The 25729-nt window shown below is 42.4% G+C and overlaps 3 protein-coding genes across 3 annotated transcripts in view; 1 reads left to right on the forward strand and 2 right to left on the reverse strand.

Annotated features, from left to right (window-relative positions):
* Positions 1–1322: 1322 nt before the first annotated feature.
* Positions 1323–8086, reverse strand: plscr3a (phospholipid scramblase 3a). Its single transcript, XM_030792892.1, has 6 exons — positions 8003–8086; positions 5338–5380; positions 5010–5230; positions 3631–3792; positions 1830–1988; positions 1323–1382 (listed from the first exon to the last, which is right to left on the reverse strand). Exons 1-6 carry the CDS (start codon positions 8084–8086, stop codon positions 1323–1325), a joined length of 729 nt encoding a protein of 242 aa, XP_030648752.1.
* Positions 8087–14021: 5935 nt separating this feature from the next.
* On the reverse strand, positions 14022–18826 carry LOC115828797 (PHD finger protein 23B-like). Its single transcript, XM_030792893.1, has 7 exons — positions 18668–18826; positions 17956–17987; positions 17238–17330; positions 17122–17131; positions 16656–16669; positions 16049–16562; positions 14022–14249 (listed from the first exon to the last, which is right to left on the reverse strand). The coding sequence occupies exons 1-7, from the start codon at positions 18693–18695 to the stop codon at positions 14047–14049; spliced, it is 894 nt and encodes a 297-aa protein (XP_030648753.1). The 5' UTR covers positions 18696–18826; the 3' UTR covers positions 14022–14046.
* Positions 18827–20716: 1890 nt separating this feature from the next.
* Positions 20717–25729, forward strand: part of ctdnep1a (CTD nuclear envelope phosphatase 1a) — a 14635-nt gene continuing 9622 nt past the window's right edge. Inside the window, exons 1-4 of the mRNA XM_030792497.1 lie at positions 20717–20881; positions 23710–23776; positions 24892–25010; positions 25451–25522. Of these exons, the coding sequence (XP_030648357.1) occupies positions 20777–20881; positions 23710–23776; positions 24892–25010; positions 25451–25522 (363 nt within the window). The 5' untranslated portion in view covers positions 20717–20776. The remainder of the gene's footprint in view (positions 20882–23709; positions 23777–24891; positions 25011–25450; positions 25523–25729) is intronic.

Below are 25729 nucleotides of genomic sequence, written 5' to 3' on the forward strand. Positions count from 1 at the left end.
GTTCATAACTTATTCCCTCTGTGTGTAAACTGGGTTTATAACTTATTCCCTCTGTGTGTAAACTGGGTTTATAACTTACTCCCTCTGTGTGTAAACTGGGTTTATAACTTATTCCCTCTGTGTGTAAACTCGGTTTATAACTTATTCCCTCTGTGTGTAGACTGGGTTTATATTCCACTGGCAAATCATTTCACTTTTGCTTTTATTTTGTAAATATCACACGTGTTTCTTGTTTCTTTTGTTTTTATTTTGTAAATATCACACTTGTTTCTTCTGCTTTTATTTTGTAAATATCACACTTGTTTCTTGTTTCTTTTGCTTTTATTTTGTAAATATCACACTTGTTTCTTGCGTTCTGCCCATGGCTTAAGGGTTAGGTCACTGGTTTGATTTCCAGGACTGGCAGAAAAACATCCACAGCTGAAGAACTCTTGGGCAAGGCACTTAACCCCCCAACTGCCCCCTGGACGCAGGTGAGCTGCCCACTGCTCCTGTGCCTAGTGGTTGTGTGTGTTCACTATTAGTGTGTGTGGATGGGTTAAATGCAGAGGTCAAATTCACTGCTCAAAGTGTGTGTGTGTGATCACGGAGATTTGGTCTTTGATCTTGATTTGAGAGTCTTATATAGTCTTATATATACTTTATGTTCAGTCTGAGTATGAGCACAGTGCTGTGTGTATTTCCTCTTTCTCCTCCTGTTATCATTTAAAGCCAAGAGTAAAAGACCATGTCTGGATTTATACGCCTGTGTACGTATATCTATAATCACAGTCATATATTATTACTTTATCATTATTGCCGAACTAACTACATAACATTGAACTCACAGGTCTGTAGACATAAACTAACAGCCTTTTAACAGCCTAACAGATTATTAATACCAATGTTAATAACGATCAAAGTATCATGAGTTCATCACCAGTAAATGAATCAACCAGTAATAATGAATAGATATCCCTTATATCAGAGCATTTTAACTTTTACAGTTAATGAATCAACCAGTAATAATGAATAGATATCCCTTATATCAGAGCATTTTAATTTTTACAGTAATCTCATCTTTATCTCTCACAGTGACTTTCTCCCTCTCTCATTACGCGTCTCAGTTCAGAGTCCTTCAAGTAGATGTTTGTCAGTACATGGATTAAAGATATGCACAGAATCATACTCATCTATGAATGTCACATCTTACGAATACAAATAATCAGCTTATGTTTATTTCAGATGTCAGATGTTACGTCTGAGGAACAGGAGTTCACCGCGATCATTTCCGTCTGAGGAAACAGGACGTTCTGTCTCCCCCTCTCCCTCCCTTGTTGACTTCAGAAAAACACAGAGCATCGCTGTCCAGATTTACCCACTTTCTCAAAGAACATGAAGTCCTGAAAGATAAAAAAACGTACAACCTGATCTTCATCATCACTATCTCCACCACTGTTACCATCATCATCATCATCATAATCATCAGCACCATCACCATCATCAAAATCATCATCATCACCATCACCATCATCATCAAAATCATCATCACCATCATCATCATCACCATCATCATCATCATCATCATCATCATCACCATCATCAAAATCATCAAAATCATTATCACCATCATCATCACCATCATCATCATCATCACCATCATCATCATCATCATCACCATCATCATCACCATCATCACCATCATCATCACCATCATCAAAATCATCATCACCATCAAAATCACCATCATCACCATCATCATCACCATCATCACCATCATCATCAAAATCACCATCATCATCATCATCATCATCCTCCTCGTTGTCGTCATCGTCATCGTCATCACTCACAATAAGGAAGCACGCGCCCACCAGAACAGCCTTCATTTTCACGTCCAGGTCAAGGGGAAACTGGACGCCAAAGTTATCTGTGTCCAGCAAGGCCTCTTTCAGACATCCACTCCACTGTTTAGTGATGCTGCCGATCTGCTGTTCATCCTTCCCCAGAATCTATAGCACGTAGGAGAAACCAGACCAGAGATGACCCACCAAGACAGGCAAGGTTAGAGGTTATGAAAACAGCCCAGGAATTAACGGGTCGAAGCTGTAGTGTCTCTTTTTTGTACTTTTAAATAGAGCCTGACCGATAAATTGGCGTGCCGATTTTAGCAGCCAATATGAGCGAATTGCACATAAATCGGAATCGGCGTTTATAACAGTCGATTACTGACAATTAAAAAGAGACGGAGGATACTTCAACCATGTTGTGACATTCATGTCAGCCATGCCTGGTTTTGCTGCAGTGACGTGAAAGCCGATACAGTCAGTCAAACATCAAAATTACAACGGTACAGTGGTTGAGTGGTGTAGACTGTGCTGTTGACAAACTTGATTGTAGGTTTATTTATGAAACAGTGCAGCAGTTCTAGCGAGTAAACAAACAACGGTCCTGTTATTTCTCCCTCTTCACTTCTAAAACTTCTCTGGCAACATCGCTCACAGTAGCTTATAACACTGTCCACTGCTAAATTAGGTTACAAAGAAAGCTAATGCCATGTTTATCAGTGGAAGACCGCTAACGCTTGTGAACTATTAAACTGTAGAGTTTCGCTTATTCTGCCTGAATGAGGCAATGGTAAATATATCTGTGACTCGCATATCTGTAGTTACAGTCGGTGAATTGGAAATGATTAAATCAGAGGGGACACGTAAATAAACGTGCGCCGAACAGGTATCTAACATGGCTTGGTAGCCAAACAAAATTATCTAGCTTCTCTTTCAAACGAGTAGTCTGAAACCCAAAGTCCTCGATATGACATGACTCCAGTCATGTAGTACTAGACGCATATTCAACAGCAGTGTGTACTCTAGGTCTCTGTATCAGTTTACTGTATTATTTATCAAAACTTTAATATATTTTGTTGTACTTTTGTTCAAAGTACTGTTTATGACAATAAAACAAGTGTATTTTTAAACTGCATAATGTCATGTTATCTTGGTGAGTACTCTTACATAACTACACATAACAAATGTTAGGGAAAATCTTTGTTTATGTTGTGTGGTTCTGAAAAAAAAGAAAGAAAGAATAATGGCTGATATATCATTTTCGGATTTTTAAATCATCAGATATCGAAATTGGTATTGGTCTGAAAAATCCTGTATCAGTCAGGCTCTACTTTTAAACATTTTCTAACAATTTGGATGTCCCATTTCGTCCCTGTTAGATGTCTCTAACATGGACTACACCACAGGGGTGGTGCACACATTCTAAGACACACGCCAAGTCAGCCACACCTCCTTTTAAAGGCTTCTCCACAGGAGTGTGCTGTGTGTCCATGCAACTGTGCAGGTGAACCACTGATGTCTAGAGTCAGTGAAGTGTGTGATAGGTGACCCTGTCCAGGTGGCCTCTTAGAACATTGGTGGTTACAGTAAAAGACTCAAACCCATGATGTCAATGTAGTTAGAAAATTGGTGGTTACAGTAAAAGACTCAAACCTATGATGTCAGTGTAGTTTGAGTGCATTAAGGCTCCCCACTTACAGCTAAATAAAACCCTCTTTCTCATGGACATGAAGTCTTCTGCTTTCTCATGGACATGAAGTCTCCTGCTTTCTCATGGACATGAAGTCTTCTGCTTTCTCATACAGACCTGGAAGCTGACATCACTGCAGCAGGCGATGGTACACACAGGGCCCATGATCCTCAGCAGTGGCTCTTTGGATGGCCCTAGGATGGAGAATTTGGGCAGAAACGGGTGCCAGTCCTGGATCACATATCCCAAAGTGTTTCCCTGTGGGGCCTGCACTTCCATCTACAGCGAATGAAAACACTGAGTCTGGACATGTGGATATTAACACAGCAGTGGACCTGTAGAGAAACTTCTCTACCTTTGTTAACTTCATTTGACTAATGGTCCATTATATTAAATAACATTCACCATGTTAAATAACATTTACTATCTTATATAACATTTACTATGTTAAATAACATTCACTATAGTAAGTAACATTCACTATATTGTATGATATTCACTATGTTAAGTAGCATTCACCATGTTAAGTACTGTGTTGTTAGTGTCCTGGGTAGAGACACAGAGCAGTGTGTGAGTACTCTCAGAGTCGATTTCAGTGCAAAGGCTGAGAGACCAGTGAACACACCACTGTCAAACTACACTCTCTTTCCTCTTAAAAACACAGAGTTATACACACACACACTTTTTTCACACCACTGTCACACTACACTCTCTTTCCTCTTAAAAACACAGAGTTATACACACACACACTTTTTTCACACCACTGTCACACTACACTCTCTTTCGTCTTAAAAACACAGAGTTATACACACACACACTTTTTTCACACCACTGTCACACTACACTCTCTTTCCTCTTAAAAACACAGAGTTATACACACACACACTTTTTTCACACCACTGTCAAACTACACTCTCTTTCCTCTTAAAAACACAGAGTTATACACACACACACACTTTTTTCACACCACTGTCAAACTACACTCTCTTTCGTCTTAAAAACACAGAGTTATACACACACACACTTTTTTCACACCACTGTCAAACTACACTCTCTTTCCTCTTAAAAACACAGAGTTATACACACACACACTTTTTTCACACCACTGTCACACTACACTCTCTTTCCTCTTAAAAACACAGAGTTATACACACACACACTTTTTTCACACCACTGTCAAACTACACTCTCTTTCGTCTTAAAAACACAGAGTTATACACACACACACTTTTTTCACACCACTGTCAAACTACACTCTCTTTCCTCTTAAAAACACAGAGTTATACACACACACACACTTTTTTCACACCACTGTCAAACTACACTCTCTTTCGTCTTAAAAACACAGAGTTATACACACACACACACTTTTTTCACACCACTGTCAAACTACACTCTCTTTCCTCTTAAAAACACGGAGTTATACAGACACACACTTTTTTCTCACAGTCATTTAACCTTTTCTCTCTCTTGGTTTTGGAGTGGAGTTTAATTACCTCTTGCTGGAAGCAGGGGCAGCAGCAGGAGGTACAGCGAAAAGGTTTAATGAGATGGATGACCTCCTGATCGAGGAGGTCTCGGATGGTGAGTTCGAAGCGGCGATTTGGGCCACAGCAGTTCCGTACGCAGCAGTCACTCTGTTCTGTAGCGTTGAAGACAATCTGGCCCAGACTGTTCTTTACTTCATACCGATTACTTGTCTCAAAGCCAATAAAGGCTAGAGAGAGAGAGAGAGAGAGAGAGAGAGAGAGAGAGAGAAACGGGTTAAAATTCTGTCAACTGAGATGATTCTGTATGATGAGAAGGAGTGAATCTCTGTCTCACCTTCCAGCAGTTCAATCTTCTGGTGAATGAGAACCTGGTCAATCTATGAGTACAGAGAGAGACAGAGAGGTGAGTTTATGTGTGAGTGGTAATGAGAGAGAGAGACAGACAGAGAGAGAGACAGAGAGGTGAGTTCATGTGTGAGTGGTAATGAGAGAGAGCGACAGACAGTGAGAGAGACAGAGAGATGAGTTTATGTGTGAGTGGTAATGAGAGTGAGAGACAGACAGAGAGAGAGACAGAGAGGTGAGTTCATGAGTGAGTGGTAATGAGAGAGAGAGAGAGAGACAGAGAGGTGAGTTCATGTGTGAGTGGTAATGAGAGAGAGAGAGACAGACAGAGAGAGAGACAGAGAGGTGAGTTCATGTGTGAGTGGTAATGAGAGAGAGAGACGGACAGAGATGAAGATGGCGGAGAAAGCAAGTAGAGGGTTAGTAGAGGGTTAGGAGACGATTAGCAGAGGGTTAGTAGAGGGTTAGTCGAGGGTTAGTAGAGGGTTAGCAGACGGTTAGCAGAGGGTTAGTAGAGGGTTAGTAGAGGGTTAGCCTCTGATCAGGGTTGTGTCTCCTTGCTTGTGTTGCTTGACCTCAGTGCAGCCTTTGACACCATTGATCATACCATTCTCCTTGATAGACTAGAAATTGTTGTTGGAGTTAAGGGAACGGCCCTCTTATGGCTTAGGTCCTGCTTGACTGATCGTTATCAGTTTGTTGATGTAAATGGTGAGTCCTCTGCACATACTGAGGTAAAGTTTGGAGTCCTGCAAGGTTCTGTTTTAGGCCCACTGCTTTTCTCTTTATATATGCTACCTCCAGGTAATGTTATTTGTAAACACGGTATTAGCTTGCTGATGACACACAGTTGTATGAGAGACACCAACTTAACAAAATTGGGGAATGTCTAAAGGATATTAGGCACTGGATGCTTACTAACTTCCTCTCACTCAACTCTGAAAAAGCAGAAGTAGTTGTACTAGGATCACATGCAGCTAGGAGTAAGCTTTCCGATCACATAGTTACTCTGGATGGCCTCTCTCTTTCATCAGGTGCGGCAGTAAAAGACCTTGGTGTAATTATTGACCCCAGTCTTTCATTTGAAGCTCATGTAGATAATATTACCAGGATAGCCTTCATTCATCTTAGAAATATTAACAGGATAAGAAATGCATTGTCATTTCAAGATGCTGAAAAATTGGCTCATGCTTTCATTACCTCTAGGTTAGACTATTGTAATGCCTTACTGTCTGGATGTTCTAATAGGTGTATAAATAAGCTGCAGTTAGTCCAGAATGCAGCAGCCAGAGTTCTTACTAGAACAAAAAGATATGATCACATCACCCCTATCTTATCCACACTGCACTGGCTCCCAGTCAAATCTCGTATTGATTATAAAATCTTACTATTAACATATAGAGCATTAAATGGTCTTGCGCCACAGTACCTGCGCAAACTCCTGGTCTTTTATGATCCACCACGCCTACTTAGATCAAAAGGTGCAGGCTATTTGTTGGTACCTTGAGTTATGATGGCTACAGCAGGGGGCAGAGCCTTCTCTTACAGAGCCCCACAGTTATGGAATAGCCTCCCAATTAATGTTCGAGACTCAGACACAGTCTCTATGTTTAAGTCAAGGCTGAAAACTTATCTGTTTAGCCAAGCCTTTTGCTAACAGCTCTTTACTAGGCAAAGGAGAAGATCTGGAGGGTTCTCGGGCATAGGATGTTTGGTGAACTGGGATGTTTGGATGCTGTCGCCCCCCCACTCTAACATGTTCACTCAGGTTTGTTGACTGTGGAGTGGGTGGCTGCCTTGTGTCCCAGAGTGCCATCATGTCCGTATTACCTTCTAGCTCTCCCTTTTAGCTATGCTGTGCTAGCTAGTCCTGCTGGAGTCTCTGCCTGCACTTGGCACACGATGTATATTTACCTTAACCATTATGTGGAAATGAACATCTAACAATGTGTCTCTCTCTCTCTCCCTCTCTCTCTCTTTCTTTCTCTCTCTCTCTCTCTGTCGAGCCACACATGCTACTCCTGAGACACCAGTGATCCTGACTCCTCTCGCCCTGTGGACCGATCCATCCTGGTGTTATCATCTTTCATCCCCCTGTCAGCCTCCTGTCTGCATCGCCATCCCCTTTGTTCATGCTCCAATTTACTTTCAATTGTAACTGCCCACGAGGTCGGCACCTATTGCACACCTGTCTGGCCAAGGAGGGGTCTCCTCTCTCTGTGGTCCTTCTCAAGATTTCTCCCATTTTCCCATTTACCTTTTGGGTTTTTGGGGAGTTTTTTCTTGCCTGCCATGAGGATTAAGTCAGGGGGTGCCGTCATATTCTGATTTGACTGTTGTGGCCTGTAAAGCCCTTTGAGACTTGAACTTGAACTTGATTATATGTTGGAGTTCAACTGAGTTTTTGTTCCTACTGATAATTCACATTGGTGCTATTTTTTTTTAAGTCACTTATCATTTCCTCTCTGTGTGATCAGCTGGATATGTTATGTCTTATCCTTTTCTACTCTTCAGTTTCAATACTAAAACAAGACTTCTGCAGTCTTCAGTTTCAATACTAAAATAACACTTTTACAGTCTTCACTTTCAATGCTAAAAAACACTTTTCTCTTGCGTTCTCTCTCTCTGTTAAGCGGTTTGGTTTATGGGCCGACCTGTGTGAGGTACTCCAGACCCGGTGGGACAGAAGCCGGGAAACTGGACATGCCAAACCCTGCTGGAGCTTGGCTCTTGTCCATGATGAGAGAAGAGAAAGGTCACCTGGCAGAAAAGAGAGAAAGAGTGGAACAACACCTGAGTCTCAATGTATTGTATAGTGTATAAAACTTATTGTCTCACCCACAGATTATCATAAAGACTGGAAAATATGATCTTATCATACTTATATTGCTGTCATATCGGAAAATATGACAGTTTTCCAAAGCGTAGAGTACTGCTGTGTGGACTTTGCACACACACACTCACACACACACTTACACACACAATCACACACAAACACACTTACACACACAATCACACACACACACACAGACACACACACACACACACACACACACACACTCACACACACACTTTAGATTAAGATTTACGACAGCTGCAGTGTGTTTAAGCGTTAATAACTGATGACAGTTTGTTTGTAAATCTGTAAATGATAATGTTGCATTTGTTCCTGTTTTTTAGTCCCTTCCTGTTCAAAATTGTCTTTTCTCTGTTTTTTAAAATAAATTCCAAATCACTCTGATCTAACAGAAATACAACACATAAAACACAAACACACACACACACTGATCTAACAGAAATACAACACATAAAACACAAACAGCGAGAGTTCAAAGGGTTTTACACAAGTAAAGAGTAAAGAGCAGAGGTCCCTAAAACAGGTTATTGTATACAGTAAATATGAAAACATGATATATTTATGTGTGATGAGTTAAGAGATGCTGAAAATCAGCAAAATACAACGTAAACGAACAGGAAAGATGAAAGATCTCAACTGTGTGCAGTGCAAGCTTGTAAAACGCGTATTTAACAGACATAACTGTTTGAGACGTCTGAAGACATTCTCGTAAAATATTCTGTTTGACCCTTTTTTCTCCAGAGTAATTTGCTCTGCATGTCCATCTCTGCCTTCTCACACACACTCACCTTTTCTGTTTTCTGCTGTGTGAGGAGACTTCAGCTGGGAGCCTGACTGCTCTGACCACTGTGACCGCTCTGACCGCACGCTCTAACCGCTCTGACCGCACGCTCTAACCGCTCTGACCACACGCTCTAACCACTCTGACCGCACGTTCTAACCACTGTGACCGCTCTGACCGCACGCTCTAACCGCTCTGACCACTCTGACCGCACGCTCTAACCACTCTGACCGCACGCTCTAACCGCTCTGACCGCACGCTCTAACCGCTCTGACTGCACGTTCTAACCACTGTGACCGCTCTGACCGCACGCTCTAACCGCTCTGACCGCACGCTCTAACCACTCTGACCGCTCGCTCTAACACGCCGCATCCTCACCAGCCCTGCTATATAAAGCACCACAGATTTTCCACTGTTCTCATGTGAGTGTGTGAAAGGGCAGGTGGCAGGTAGGTTGTGGACTTTGGAAAGGGATGGTCTCCATTTGTGCATGTGACTGTGTTATTTAAGGTACACACGTATGTGCGCTGTGTGTGTCACAGACATAGGCAGTTAAGCTGGTGGAGCTAGGGCCAAGTTTATCATAAGAAACTGTGAAGTACATAACTACAAACTGAGGCCAATACTGGTGATGACAGTGATTATAACAGAGGAACTTGTCAACTGCAGATTTAAGCTCCACTAGAAACCTGCTCCCAAAACAAACCTGAGGAGATCTCATCAGATTTGAGAAGATGTTGAGTTACACCACGCAGACATGTGTTGATTGATTTGATTTGAGAAGATGTTGAGTTACACCACGCAGACATGTGTTGATTGATTTGATTTGAGAGGATGTTGAGTTACACCACGCAGACATGTGTTGATTGATTTGAGAAGATGTTGAGTTACACCACGCAGACATGTGTTGATTGATTTGATTTGAGAAGATGTTGAGTTACACCACGCAGACATGTGACGATTGATTTGATTTGAGAAGATGTTGAGTTACACCACGCAGACATGTGTTGATTGATTTGATTTGAGATGTTGAGTTACACCACGCAGACATGTGTCAATTGATTTGATTTGAGATGTTGAGTTACACCACGCAGACATGTGTTGATTGATTTGATTTGAGAAGATGTTGAGTTACACCACGCAGACATGTGTTGATTGATTTGATTTGAGAGGATGTTGAGTTACACTACGCAGACATGTGACGATTGACTTGATTTGAGATGGTGGAGACCACGTTCTGATCACCTGCAGAGGACAACTACTGTCACTGACCTGTTTCAGTTAACGAATACATAACGATTCTCACACTACATTTTACCAACCCACACATACACACCACAACCCACATCCATACACACACACACACTCACCAAAACCCACATCCATACACACACACACACCACAACCCACACACACTCTCACCAAAACTCACATGTATGTACCTTTAATAACCATAAATGTATGGTTATTAAAGGTACAAAGTGCCAATGTCCTTCTGTTTTTCCTTAGTGTAAAAATAGACACAGATCTGAGAGATATTTTACCTATGGCAGAAAAACATCCATTTAAGGATTACATTTTTTGCCTCAGTATCTCTATGAATATTGAATTCCTGTGTCATAGGAACTGTAAGAAATAAAAGATAAACGCGTTTTCAGTATGTTCGCTGGAATAGAGGGCATTTAGGATGGGAATTGTGTCTCTGGTTAGGTGAAAACAGGTGAAATATTTTGATAAATCTGTGGTGTAAGTGGTGTCCTAAACAGCCCTCTCAGGTGAAGATACTGCAGTGGTGTCTGAGCACCTCCTAGCCACCAGTCAGTGAATAAGGGAACATGGGGATTCTGCTTATCAAGCAAACACCGAGCATGTACGCAGTTCAGTCCTGTTGTTCAAGTTATGTGGTTAAAGGATAATAGTTTTCATCGTATGCAATTTCTAGTACATAATTTGCTACATCTGCAATGGACTGGGAACCTGTCCAGGGTGTTTCCTGCCTTTCACCCAATGAGCACTGGGATAGGCTGCAGCACCTCCCGCGGCCCTAATCAGGACAAGCAGCATAGGAAATGAATGAATGAATGAATTTGCTACATTGCACATCATTTTCAAAAGTTATTTGAAATTTTTTTCTGAGTATCTTGTTCTTTTTGTAAATATGGGATATAAAATGCAACCACTCCACTGAATATAGCATCTATCAGAGTTAATGTCTGTTTCTATAATGAGGGCCTGATAGTCAAGCATATAGCTTGCATTAATGACTCATAGTAAAATGAGCCTATAGAAAACATACATATCTTTACTCGTCAATATTTCAGAGGCTGGGACACACATTAGTGAGATAATAAGTTCCTTCATTATGGACGTTTTTCTCCTAGATGTAAAACAAGGCCTTTAACTGTGTGCATTTACCTATGAAGGGAACATGGAGGGACATTGGAACTTTGTGCACTAAATGACTACACATTAAACTATTTCCACATTTTCATGTTCCTACCACCTCCCCCACACACCATTTCTTATGAAAATGACTGAAAAATGCTACTGTGACTTGTTTTATTCATAATAACTTGTCCATTAGTGGTAGAGACCTCAAAATATTGGCACAAAACTGATAAAAGAAAAAAATAATGATTGATACCATTTGGGTGCCATAAATGGGTTTATAACCCCCGCAATAGCACCCTCGTTCAGGAATTTCACCCTTTTTTCCAAATCTAGGACATTATAGAAAATCAATAGGCATGCAGTACAGGCTTTTAATGGTCCAGTCACACTGAGAACATGTTTGTCTTCCATCCCACAAAGTTTGGTGAGGCTAAGCACGCTACTTTTCAAGATATTAATGCCCAAACGTGGCCTCCCAGATAAGGCGTTTTTGAGCGTACAAAAATGGAAAAATATCAAGGGTCAAAACAATATAAAAACATTGGAATAGAAGAGAAAACTTTTACAGGGCTTAGTTCTGGGACCCAAACATTATATAGTCAAACTCTGAACAAAACCTGAGATGGTGCTGCAACCACTTTCCTGGATTCTGTCTGATCTGACACGGAATGACCCACACACACACCTAACCCCACACACACTTACCAAGACCCACAAACATACACACACACACACATTCCCAAAAACCCACATCCATATACACACTCAGTTAAACCCAAACACACTCAACTAACCCCTCCCCCCACACACACGAAACTCACATTCATATATATATATATACACACACACACACACACTCACCTAAACCCACACACACCCCAAAACGACAACAAACCCACATCCATATACACACTCAGTTAAACCCAAACACACACCAAACTCACATTCATATACACACTCACCTAAACCCAAACACACACCAAACTCACATTCATATACACACACTCACCTAAACCCAAACACACACCAAACTCACATTCATATACACACTCACCTAAACCCAAACACACACCAAACTCACATTCATATACACACACTCACCTAAACCCAAACACACACCAAACTCACATTCATATACACACACTCACCTAAACCCAAACACACACCAAACTCACATTCATATACACACACTCACCTAAACCCACACACACACCAAACTCACATTCATATACACACACTCACCTAAACCCACACACACACCAAACTCACATTCATATACACACACTCACCTAAACCCACACACACACCAAACTCACATTCATATACACACACTCACCTAAACCCACACACACCAAACTCACATTCATATATACACACACACACACTCACCTAAACCCACACACACCCCAAAACGACAACACATACACACACTCACCAAATCTAGAACACAAATACAGACAGATGTAACCAGACAAGTCGAGATTCTCAAAGAGAATTTATTTTTTTAAATGTGTAATTACCAAATTAAAACATTTTCCATTAAAATAGAGTTTTTCCTTTCCTATGGTATTTGATATTGAGTACAGCTGTACACATATATACATTAAGAAGGGGAGCCAGACCTGTACACAGCCCAGCACAAGGCCAAAGTCAAACCTGCGACACGTGAGGGAAAAACCGTTTCTCTCAGAAGAACTGTGTTCAGTGAAAACAAAACAGAAACTGGTCAACCCATTGGACAGAAACTTTTGCGAATCAAATACCCCAAATGAAAAAAAAAGGACATAAAATAACAAAGAATAAATTAAATCACAGACGAAAAGAAGACTGAGAAGTGTTTTCAGTTTGAAATCTGCACTATGACTGGGTACCATCAGCATGAGCCTCCTCACCACACACACACACACACACACACACGCACGCACGCACACACGCATGCGCACAAACACACACACACGCATGCGCACAAACACACACACACACCAGAGTCTGACTCAGAGCCAGAGCCAAACACTACCCAAAACATTCATCGCATGAAAACCACACATAAATAAAGGCTTTGGATCAGAACCAGCACGGGACATGACCCAAAACATGCTGCAGACAGAGCAGTGTTCTGGCCCGTCACAATGGCAGGGTGTCTCCTCCTGTGTGTCTGTGGAGTGGGTGAAGTCTGTCACACACCAGGCCGTCCACATTCACCAGCTCAAATAACACAACATCCATGTGTTTGGCAGCTGCTGTCCCTACCAGCCCAGAGCCCACACCAAGCACCGTTACAGCACAACCAAGATCCTCAGCAAAACAGAGAAGACAGACTGACAGCCAATCATTTCTGAGAAGTACATCAGGAAAGCTGTCTATAGGCTCCAGCCTGACATAGCGTGACTGTGGATTGGCTGCTGCTCATCCCTGTCAGGTGGAAAGAGTTGGACAAAACCACTTGAGTGATGAGATCTGACGGGGTTTGGACTGCTCCTCTATGTGTGGCCAGGGTGGACAGCGTGGCGTGTTCTCTCCCTGATGCTCCAGCGACGAGGGCGGAGTGGAGGCTGGTACTACATGTCTTCACAGGCTGGACAACGTCATCACAGACCATGTGAGGGGGGAGAGAGGGGGGGGGGGGGGGGGGGGGGGGGGAGTCTCTAACATGCACACACAGCGTCACCTCAGTGGCCTCTCTTGTGGATGTTTCGCCGGTCTTGTCCGTTCTCTCTGCACTTGTGACAGTAAAAAATATCGGGAACATTGGCCTTTTTGATCCTGGCACAGGACAGATGCACCCACACACCACATTCATTACACTCGATCATCGGACGGCCAGCAAACGGTTTCCCACAGTAACACGTCACCAGACCCCAAGAGTCATCACCTGCAACACACACACACACAAACAGAGAATTAGAGTAGTTTCACATAGCTCTTTTCCACTAGGACGGTGCTGGTGCTGGTGCCGGTGCTGCCTTGGTGCCTTTTGAGAACCGGCCCGCATTTCCACAGGTTTGGGAACTGAACACTACATAGCGAAAGTTTGGGTAATTTCCGTGGGGAAAAAAATTGTCGGACAGAACACATCTGCTTGCTTTTTATAAATTTACTTTTACACTAGGCTTCCATGTAGCAAAACACCTCACGAACTTTGCCCTATAACTTTTCACTCTGGGGGCGAATTTCACAAAAATAGTAAGCCTGTCACCTAACTCAAAAGTTTAAATGAGTGTTTAAATAAAGATCTACAGTGGTCTGTTTGCACCAACCAGAGCCGAGAGAGAGAGAGAGTTTTTTCTACGGCTCTGGGTCTGACTACATTCATGTAACATGGGAACAACAGCCTGTGCTGATGTAGACACAAATGGTTGCCCATACATCTTTTAATCATGCACATGTTTTCATGCTACATACAGCCTTTAGCCTACCGCCATCCTGGTCAGAATTTTTTTGTTACTCCTGCCTCTCTACAGAACGTCACGTACCAAACACATCAAATGCTGAACTGATTGGTTCTCACATATTTTTTATCTGCATAGCCACTGACGTCAGCAGTTCCAGCTTTTAGGACCAGCAATTCTGCAGTGCCATGCCAGTGCCGGTGCCAGCTTTTCGGTACCAGCACTGGTTTTTTCCCATCTGACAGGCCTTGACCCCAACCCAAACCCTAGCAGAAAAAACCCTAGTGACACACGGCAAGTACATGGGCATCTCAGCACGGCTCTGCTTCATCACCCTCAGGCTCAGGCAGGGGGGGCTGGGGCACTACACCAGGTGTTGAACAAGCCTCTCTCGGTCTTAAGTTTCCTTTTATACCATTTAAATTTGTATCAGCTAATTCCTCTCATGGGAATCAAAAATGATGCACCAAAAACCAATAACAGTGACCAGTACAATTTCTCTCACAAAAACAAACGAGGTTTCAAACAATCTCTGAACTCTAAACCATCCTAGGGATGTGACAGGCCAACATTTTTTCCGGAACATTTAAACTACAGTCTTGAGATGGTTAACCGTGTAAGCGATGAGAAAGGGGACTCTCGCTGCTTTGCTCATTTCGCTGTAAATGGGTAAAATACCCCTCAACGGTATTTCCCCCCAACAGTCAAAAAAATTCCTAACAGCTACAAGCTGCTTGGACCCATTAATCACTTACAGCCAGTCTAGAGTCACAGACAGGACCAAAGCACTCTACATGCTTTATGACTCTCTCCCACGCAATCTGACAGAGACGTTAAAATGAGTATGTGGTTAAGTGTGTGTGCTAGGCAGCGTATACCTGAACACAGGCATGACATATGATGAGAGGAAGTGGGTTTCCCTGACTGCACTGCTGGACCCCTTTCCTCAGCAGAGCTCAGCCCTTTTAAACATCCGGGGAAACCCAGCCCTGCTCTACGCTCTCCGCAGACCCACTCCGCTTGGCAAACTGTGCTAATCAGTGCAGCATTTCACAATCTGACATTCACACACAGGCTGCACATACACAAACACTTAACACTGCAGCAAATTACTACAGACTCTGTCAGTCTACATGAATGAATAAATCAAATCCAACATCACTGACATGAGCTAATATTGACTATGAACGGTGTTACCTCCACGGTCAGTGTGAGAGGTGGCCGTCATGAGTTTCATCACTCACACATTAGTGCTGATGACACTGAGGAGAGGAACTCTTACCTGACTCCACCATGATATCTTCATCTGCAATCCACATCTCGCCTTCACTGGAGCTTGACTCCGCCTCCAGCTTAAGCACTGCCCCTCCCACCTCCACCGCCCGGGTCATTAGCTCCGCCCCACTGGGCAGGGTGACCTCTAGACAGTCCCTCTCACTCTTGGCTAAGCTCTTCAGTTTCTTCAGCCCTACTTTGGCTGGCGTTGGCACCTTGCGGCGTTTGATGCGCGGCCTGGACTCTCCTCGACCTAAAGAGGAGCGTTTACACTTCTTGTCTTTCTTGCGGTCGGCCTTGCTGAGAGAGTGGCAGTGGTGCAGGTGTGTGCTGTCCAGCAGGGAGCTGCTGGAGTGGCTCTGGAAGGTCTTTGATCTGCGGTTCGCGTCAGCCTTCTGGACAAAGGTTTGGATGGTGCGGAGGTCAGAGTGCCCCCCCTGCCAGCCCCCTCCCAGAGAGACCTCCGCACGGCTGCCCGATCCCTGAGGAGAGCTGGGCGAGACTGGACACCAGGTGCTTTCCTGCGGAGGAAGACGACACGTTTAAGTCCAACACCGCTTCTACGGCCGCCTGAACGTAAAGGCAAAACTGCCAAATAATGGTGAATAACCCACTGGACTGATGGTTTCTCATTGGCTGTCTTGGTCAATGACACACCACGCCTGTCAACACAGAGCAGCCTAGTGATAAGATCTCTTCTGCCACAACATTCTATTTACAGAGAACAGGAGTGAGAATGAAAGCCAGTCTAACCACAGAGGAGACACTGTGACACACTGATTCTAATGTGTGTATTGCCCAGTCTCTGAGCCATGTTCTGATATCTGTGTCCATGGATAAACCTTGTTAAAATGGCAGCATTGCAAAACTACCCCATTTCATCACACCAGTGAACCAACCCCTCTGGTAAAGCCTGAGACAATCTCACTGTGTGGTATACAGGTACAAAACCTGAGGAAAGCTTTTCCTTCATACCAACTCAATTCTTTATTTCAGCTTTTAACATTGTAAGACTATGACATACATGTTCTTTTCACCACAGCCTTAGACACTGATGCCTTTTCTAAGCTAATGATTCACTGTCGTGTTTCTAAAGTACAGATGTGCTCACTCTTCATACACAGTTTTCAGACCCATTTATTAAATGTGTTAAAAAAAAAAAAAAGGAGGACTCGTGGGTTGAGACAGAGACTTACCTCTTTAGGAGGGGGGATGTATCCGGCATAGGCAAGCACAAAACTGCAGAACTTATTGAAGTCTTCCACTGTCCTTTTTCTCCTCTCAGAGGGCTGTCAACAAACAAAACCACCTCCAGTCATACACCACACTGTCATTACAGTTAAGTTAGTAACACAGGAAAACTGCCTTCATTCATGTTAAACGCACATCAGTCACAAATTAGGAACTAAAACTCGCTCTGCGGCGCTCCAAGCTCTAGCCCACTGTTCTGCGTTAAATATAAACACATACGCCTAACAATGGTTGCTGCTGTTCTTCGTTTTTGTTTATTTTTATAATTTATTTTTCATGTTTTGTATTTATTACTTTGTTTTGACAATTCCCCAAACAAAATAATTCGTAACTGTTCCAACCCTTTGAGTGTTTAAATAAGTACATATACTTAAGCATTTCAAAAAGAACATCGGCAAAGATCGACGGAAACAGTTAATATTATTGTTGGACATTCAGCTACATCTAATTAAACAAGATTTAAATGTGTACAACACGCAAGTTTTCAATAAAAGACTACTGCTAACATTACACATTGTCCGTCTCCTTCACCTGGTTAACCACATGCTTAAATGCCCTTAATAGGAGAGAGCAAGCGCGAGTCATGCTAAGCCGTCTTTCGCTAATAATGTCATTAACAAACTGAATTTATGGCTCCATGTTCCCTGAACACCATGTTCTTACCAGTGGTTCCGTTTTGCATGTCCTCACAGTATCTGAAAACAAATTGGATAATGATTAAAAACCAATAATGTCAAATTTAATGGTCAAGAGCAAGTTAGCAAGTTAATGCAATTCATTCAAACTGTCAAGTTAGCAAACTGTAAATGCTAGCGGGCGGGTTAACGTGACGCTGCGCGGGGATGACCTTATCTGATATTCTCTTAAATAAGAAACCAACACATTGGAGCTCATGTCACATTTGATACCAAAACTGGTAAATTTTCGCTAAATAATACTAGTATAACCCAACGCTGACTTTAGCTACTTTCAGCGCAGCGGTAAATTTGTGTAGCCAGCACGTTAACATGAACACATGTTCCCCGCGATTTATACCTTCGGAGCATTTGTTCACAATCACACTAATTCACAACCGAGAACAAGACGTTGGTTTGCTTGCGAATATAATGTTTATGACTCCTGCCGCAGTCTTTGCTCAACAAGAATTCTTCTTCCTTTATGTTCCAGCTAAAGTAACAGAACGACGCCAACCAGCTAACGCTAAGAAGTCATACATCATACTAAGTTAGATTAGCTCGCCAGCTAACACGCCACAGGAGTTAAAACGAGCAACGATGTTGTCTGTGAAGACGTTTGACTGAACCAAATGCGTCAAAAACTTTTCATCTCTCCATAAGTTATGTTTAAGCACGGTTCAATCATTTGTCAATTTTACCTTGATGGTCAGCCATGATTCCCAGCATTGTACCAGCACAAAACCGTTTTCACCTCCAGCGAAATCTGCTTCACGCTGATAAAAGCTAAATTATTAGGTCCTACACATTCGCAACGAAAACGCGTATTAATCTTTGAACTTAGACTTAAAAGAATGATAAGAGATGTCGAACCGAGTCAGCGACAAATTTAATCAGCTAGCCACCCCATCCAACTAACGTTAGCGGAGAGCTAGTTAAATAAGCTATCGTTAAGACGAATCTCCACGTCAGGTAAGCTACCGCGATGAGTTAGGACAGCGTTTCTTTATCGCCGATTTAATAAAGGAATGATATGCTCTGGAGAATACCAGAAAAAACATTGAACAAAACGAATGCACAAAACTTCGAAAAGACTGGCAGAAGTTTAACACTTCAACCCTCTTCCCGGACTACTAGTCTTCCAGTTCGCGGACAGTGCTGAGTAGTTAAACTGCACGCTGATACACCGAGTGCTTTCAACGTCACAGCGCTCCGACAAACCAGCTCTCTGATGGGCGTGTATGCTTGGTGGTAGCTTTAGAAATTTCAACAGTAATTTCTGCAAAGCATCAGCGACTGCTTTTGGTTGCACAGTAAAACTCATAGGTAAACAGGCCTGGTTGATACGGACGTTGTGTCCGTTTCTTTGAAATAAACGAATCTCTCTAGTGGGTATACACCTTTGGCTTCATTCTCCTCGCAAAACAAATCTATAAGGCCCTTCTATTAGGAGGCTTACTACTTACTCTGAGTTAACTAACTCAGAGTTTTCACTAAACCCACTGACTGGAATACCCCCCCTGAACAACTGCCCATAAAAACGATAATAGTAGGGACGTTTCTGACCAACATATCACGTTTGAGAGAGGCAAATTCCTTTCCAGTTTGCTTTTACAGGCAGGGGTACTTCAGTATCGAATTTCATTGTATCAGAAAATACACTGTAAATCAGCATACCTTTAAATTAAAGTAATCATTAGTAATTACTCAATGGCATGTTTAATTGGGCAGAATTACTAGTTCATTCACTTTTTGCAGAATCACATCATACCTGTCGGACCATGAACAAGAATTCTGTTTAGAAACATCAGAAACTAGGAAAGAACAGTAATACTGGACATTTGGGATATCAGTGCAATATTTCAAAACTCTTTACGTTGGCACTCATAGGTATTATAACCCAGTTCAGCTCAGCAATCTTTCCACTATCAGAGGTAATATCGAATAAACCGATAGAAATGTGACAAAACCATTATTATTGTGGTAGCTCTTGGCTAGACATATTTTCTGAGTAAGACCCCTGCTGTTAATTACTGGGTAGGTCTAACTCAAATTGCAAAAGAAAACGCTGGCATGGAGTGTAAAGGATTTCGTTGTCATGGATTAACTGTACATATGGATTAAAGAGTAAGTGAAATATCCTCACCTGGCCCATCGCCTCAGGACCCTGACGAGGACAAGTTTTGCTCTCTGGCGGATGTGACGTAGAGGAGTGTACCGATGGCGGCTCACCAGCAGGTTCCGGATGCTCTTAGAAGCAAATTTAATAGGGTCTGATCGGACTTTTTGCAAACTCGGTCGTTTATTCGAATTCTTGGTTATTATCAGGAACGCTTATAAACTCGACCGTTGGCAGCTTGTGAAAGATACCTCTGTCAGTCATCTGTTAAATGGCCACCTGGTGCAGCTAACCCGCTAGCCAGCGAACACAAGCAAACCACCAGTCGAGTCGTCTGTGACGCTATGCTAACTTACCTCTCCGGGACTCCTGCCCCTGTCTTTGTATTGACGTTTCTGTTTCTGTTCTGAACCACTCGATTTTTCCATAACTACGGATATTCGCTGGTATTTTGACAGTGGTCAACTGAAGTAACTCCACGTTTGCGGGGTTCATCACTTACCGGTTTTGCTAACTTGCTGACATTACTGTGCTGGAGTAGTCTCTGAGGAGCCGTAAAGGAACTTCAGTCAGCTAACGGCACCAGCTGCCTTGGACTGGGAGTCCCTTTAGTTGAACACCAGTTGATGTACCGGGTGTGCAGAGAGCCCGGTGTATGCTGTGATACTGCGGTGTTTCTCCTCGGACAACCATGCTCAAGACTCGACAGTGTTTACTAGGGATCCGCACTTTCCTTGGAGTAACGTCGAGAATATGGGGCTTCATTTTGTACATTCTCAGGAAGCACCTACGAACGGTGAGACCTGGAACTTTAACCAGAGTTTTCACGTAACATACATATACTCAAACTAATGAATTAAATCCTATAGTATAAACACATTGAAACATACACATACTCAAACTAATGAATGAAATCCTATAGTATAAACGCATTGAAATATACACATACTCAAACTAATGAATGAAATCCTATAGTATAAACGCATTGAAATATACACACACTCAAACTAATGGTTTAAATCCTGTAGTATAAACACATTGAAACATACACATACTCAAACGAATGAATTAAATCCTATAGTATAAACACATTGAGATCCTCTGCTGTCTGTAATGAAAGGAATGTCCTTTGAATTAGATACATAAGGAGGTTTAGTGTGAGTTATGTTGTGTCTGAGGAACTGGCACTGGAGTAAAGCTAAGTGCCATGTATTTGACTTAGAGAGCACACATGGTTAGGGACTTATATACCAATGACTTCAGTCTTCATTATGTTTACAGTCAGTAACCATTGTATTGTCATCAGTACAGTACCCTTTGACCCCACTGCACAGCGCAGATATGCATCTATAGCCTATTCAAGATTAAATCACTAATACTTATGACTGATGTGTCTGTAGCTTAGTGATGAAACATAGCACTGCATGGACAGTTTATGGTGCCATATAGATACTGACATGGGTGAACTCTGAACCCATACACTATACACCATACACTACTACAGTACACCATACACTATACACCATACACTACTACAGTACACCATACACCATACCCCATACACTATACCCCATACACTATACCCCATACACTATACCCCATACACTATACACTATACACCTTACACTATACACCATACACTATACCCCATACCCCATACACTATACACCATACACTATACCCCATACACCATACACCATACACCATACACTATACACCATACACTATACACCATACCCCATACACTATACCCCATACACTATACCCCATACACTATACACCATACACTATACACCATACACCATACACTATACACCATACACTATACACCATACACTATACACCATACACTATACACCATACACTATACACCATACACCATACACCATACACTATGCACTATACACCATACACTATACACCATACACTATACACCATACACCATACACCATACACTATACACCATACACCATACACTATACACTATACCCCATACCCCATGTACACCATACACCATACACTATACACCATATACTATACCCCATACACTGTACACCATACACTATACACCACTACAGTACACCATACACTATACACCATACACTTCTACAGTACACCATACACTATACACTATACACCATACACTATACACCGGTAGTTCTTAGCTCCAGTCCTGGGGGGTCATTGTCCTGCCTGTCTTTGTTTTGATTCTCCTAAGTTCAGGACTGACACCTGATTTCACTGATCAGTTAAGCATCAAGCCCTTGATTTAGCTCAGTTAACTGTGGTGATGAAGAGTTAAAACATCACATCAATATGATGAGTCTAGTAATCCCTGTTACATATGTCTGCCACTCAACACCTATAAACTCGCTTTGGCGCTTAACTTCTTTTACTCCCTCCAGATACAAAAACACACACGTCTCACCTAAAGAGGTCACACACACTCGCCCAGGAGGGTGGTCTGGATGGGCGGGCGAGTGTGTGTGACGTGTGTATGTGAGTTTTTTTCTTTTTGTGTCTGTGAGAGGGAGAGAAACAAAACACCAAAGCGAGTGTTATGCCGGCGGCTTAAAAGATTCTGTGACAATTTGTACGCGATGTTCGCGAAATATAATCATTTACAACATCCCATGGTACATGGAGTATATTCGAAATATCGCCCACCCCTAATCGCCATGACCTGCTGACTGTAACAGGTGATATCTGATACAATGGAGAAAAATCCAATGAATGTGAAATAAGGATGCTTCAGCCTGTTGTTAAACCCTAACCATATCAGGTTCGTTATAACTCACTATTGTGTCTCAGTTTGCTGTAAAGTTTTAAAATGAGTATCGTTTCCGGCACAGGAACTCTTAAATCATCTGTGGTGGAACTCTCAGACTGTACACACAGCAGTCTCTGTGCATGCGTGTTGGCTCTGAAGTTTTATTAACCGAGTTCTTGTGTACAGGGTGTATGGAGTTGGCTGTTTGTGAGTCTGTGTGTGTTCTCAGAGCTGATACAGTAATCATGCTGTGTGCCTTGTTGGTGATAAGGGCTCACACAAATCATAATAACCTCCCATGTCCTGATGAGGCCTGAATCCCAGAGACAGCCAGGCCCAGTGGAAATGCCCCAACAAGAGCAGTAGTATAGTGCTGGTCCCAAACTACAAGAAAATCCACTTTAGGGTGAAGACAAGATGCCCAGTAACATTAGCATTGGCCCAGTGCAGTGCTGGGAAGTCCTGCTGGATACACTGTCCATTCAGTGAGTGTACCTAGAACACAGGCAAAGAGTCAAAATCTCTCTCTCTCTCTCTCTCTCTCTCTCTCTCTCTTTCTCTGACAGTCTCTGACAGCTGTTGGGTGGGTGTATAAATAGCTTTATAGTAGGGGACAGCCACGTATGTGACATAACCCTTGGTTACAGAGGCATGCACAGAAAAAGGAGGGGAAATAGAAAGAGGGATATGTTTGGAATGCCCAGGTAGGAGTCCAGGCCTAATCCCAGTCCATACGGGCCTGTCAGGGGACAGCCAGAACTCAATCCTAATCTCTTTTCTGTTCCAACAGTCCCTCCCTGGATCTCTTCTCTAAAAGAACTGAATGTGTTCCTTCCCTCCCTCTGTTTTCCCAGATAATTCAGTACCAAACTGTGCGCTATGACATTTTGCCGCTCTCTCCTGTATCCAGAAACAGACTGAGTAAGTACTCTCTCTCTCTGTCTCTCGCTCTCTCTCTCTCTCTGTCTCTCTCTGTCTCTCTCTGTCTTTGTCTCTCCGTCTCTCTCTCTCTCTCTTTTTCTCTCTCTCTGAGGATGCTAAATGGGCAGTAGTGTGAGGTGAGTGTAGTAACATACCCAGGGATTAAAGTTCTCTCTCTCTCTCTCTCTCCATATATATATATCGTTAGGCCATAATATTCCCGAATGCCTATTATAATCAAAAGACAGATTATAATCCGTCTTTCGACTAGAGTGCTGATAACATAGGCTTGTCTCCCCATGTCCATTTCGGATGGGCTGTGGCTGTAGGCTATAATGTTATGATGTTCTTTTAATAATGTTATTTTATCTACATTAGCCTATTTATGAATTTTGCCATATGATTATCTACTATCAGTTCCTTATGTTTTAATGGAGACAGCTGGGGTGATGGAGCCCTGGAGGCTAGCCTACTGATGGAAGACTGGGCCCTCTCTTAGGCTACTAATTAAAGCCACAATTAAAACCGAAAATCATACACTTCCTTTCTTGACAAGATAACAATAATACGTATAGGAACAAAACGATCAGAGACAGTAATAGAGCCCCACGGTGTACTGAAGTATGCTAATCAATCCCGTCTTGGGGATGCGCACCCATTCAACTTTAGTCTACACACAAGTTAAATTAACACCAAAATATACATTTATAAACATGAAAATACCCCCACATTATGAGAGTCTTAATGTCCAGCAAGCGATAGAAATAGTTCAAATGCGAATAAAGTTTGTGATGAAAGAATGAGCGAGAAGCCGCGGTTCAAAAAGGAGCAACCTGCAATCTCACCACTCCAACGAACGACAAAAGAAAGCAATCCTTTTACAACCAACCACATCTTCCGTCACATCTTCACCCACATTTTCAGTCAAAATATATTTATATATTTTTTTGCTCTAATCCCTGTGTACCATGAGAAATCTGAATCTGTCACCTTGATCTGCATGCCAGGCTCACTGTTCTCCCACTGCCATTAATTTGTTTATTTGTATAGTTTATTTATTGCTTATGTTTACAGCACAATAACGTTTACACATATATGGTTCCCTCTGTCTGTAGATGCAGTGAAACGGAAGATTCTGGTTCTGGATCTGGATGAGACTCTTATCCATTCCCACCATGACGGAGTTCTGCGTCCCACAGTGCGACCCGGCACGCCGCCAGACTTCATCCTTAAGGCAGGGTCAAGGAAAATACACACACCCAAACACATATACTCTCACATGCTCGCACTCTCAGACACCCACACACACACACACACACACACACACAGGCATTGACAGAAATAAAACACACATTCACAGTTACACTGACATTGTTCAGAACACACCTCTGCCTTGAAAGAGATTTTATTCTGTATTGGACTAATCTGGATATCTGCAGTGGTTACCGATTTCCATAAACATTTTTTAATTTGTTTTAATGCTGGTAACTTTTTGGTTGGATCATATGCAACATAACCAAACAACACTGTAGGAGTTTCACACTTAAAATTCACATCCAAACACCACACCGTGTTATAAATGCTTCATACTCTGTAACACTGTTATAACTGAGAGCTGATTATCACACCTCTTTGACCTCTCTCTCTCTCTCTCTCTCTCTCTCTCTCATTCAGGTGGTCATAGACAAGCACCCTGTGCGGTTTTTCGTACATAAAAGACCCCATGTCGATTTTTTTTTAGAGGTGGTAAGTGATTGTGTTTTGCTTGCTTTCAGAGTCTCTGCACTTTTGTGTGGTTCCCTCTCATCTCTTCCTCCTTTTCAAACTCATGAGTAATGCTGTGTCTGGGGGCTATGCTATGTCTGAGGGCTATGCTATGTCTGAGGGCTATGCTATGTCTGAGGGCTATGCTGTGTCTGAGGGCTATGCTGTGTCTGAGGGCTATGCTGTGTC

The sequence above is a fragment of the Chanos chanos genome, chromosome 15 (genome assembly GCF_902362185.1).
Source record: "Chanos chanos chromosome 15, fChaCha1.1, whole genome shotgun sequence".
Taxonomy (NCBI): Eukaryota; Metazoa; Chordata; class Actinopteri; order Gonorynchiformes; family Chanidae; genus Chanos; species Chanos chanos.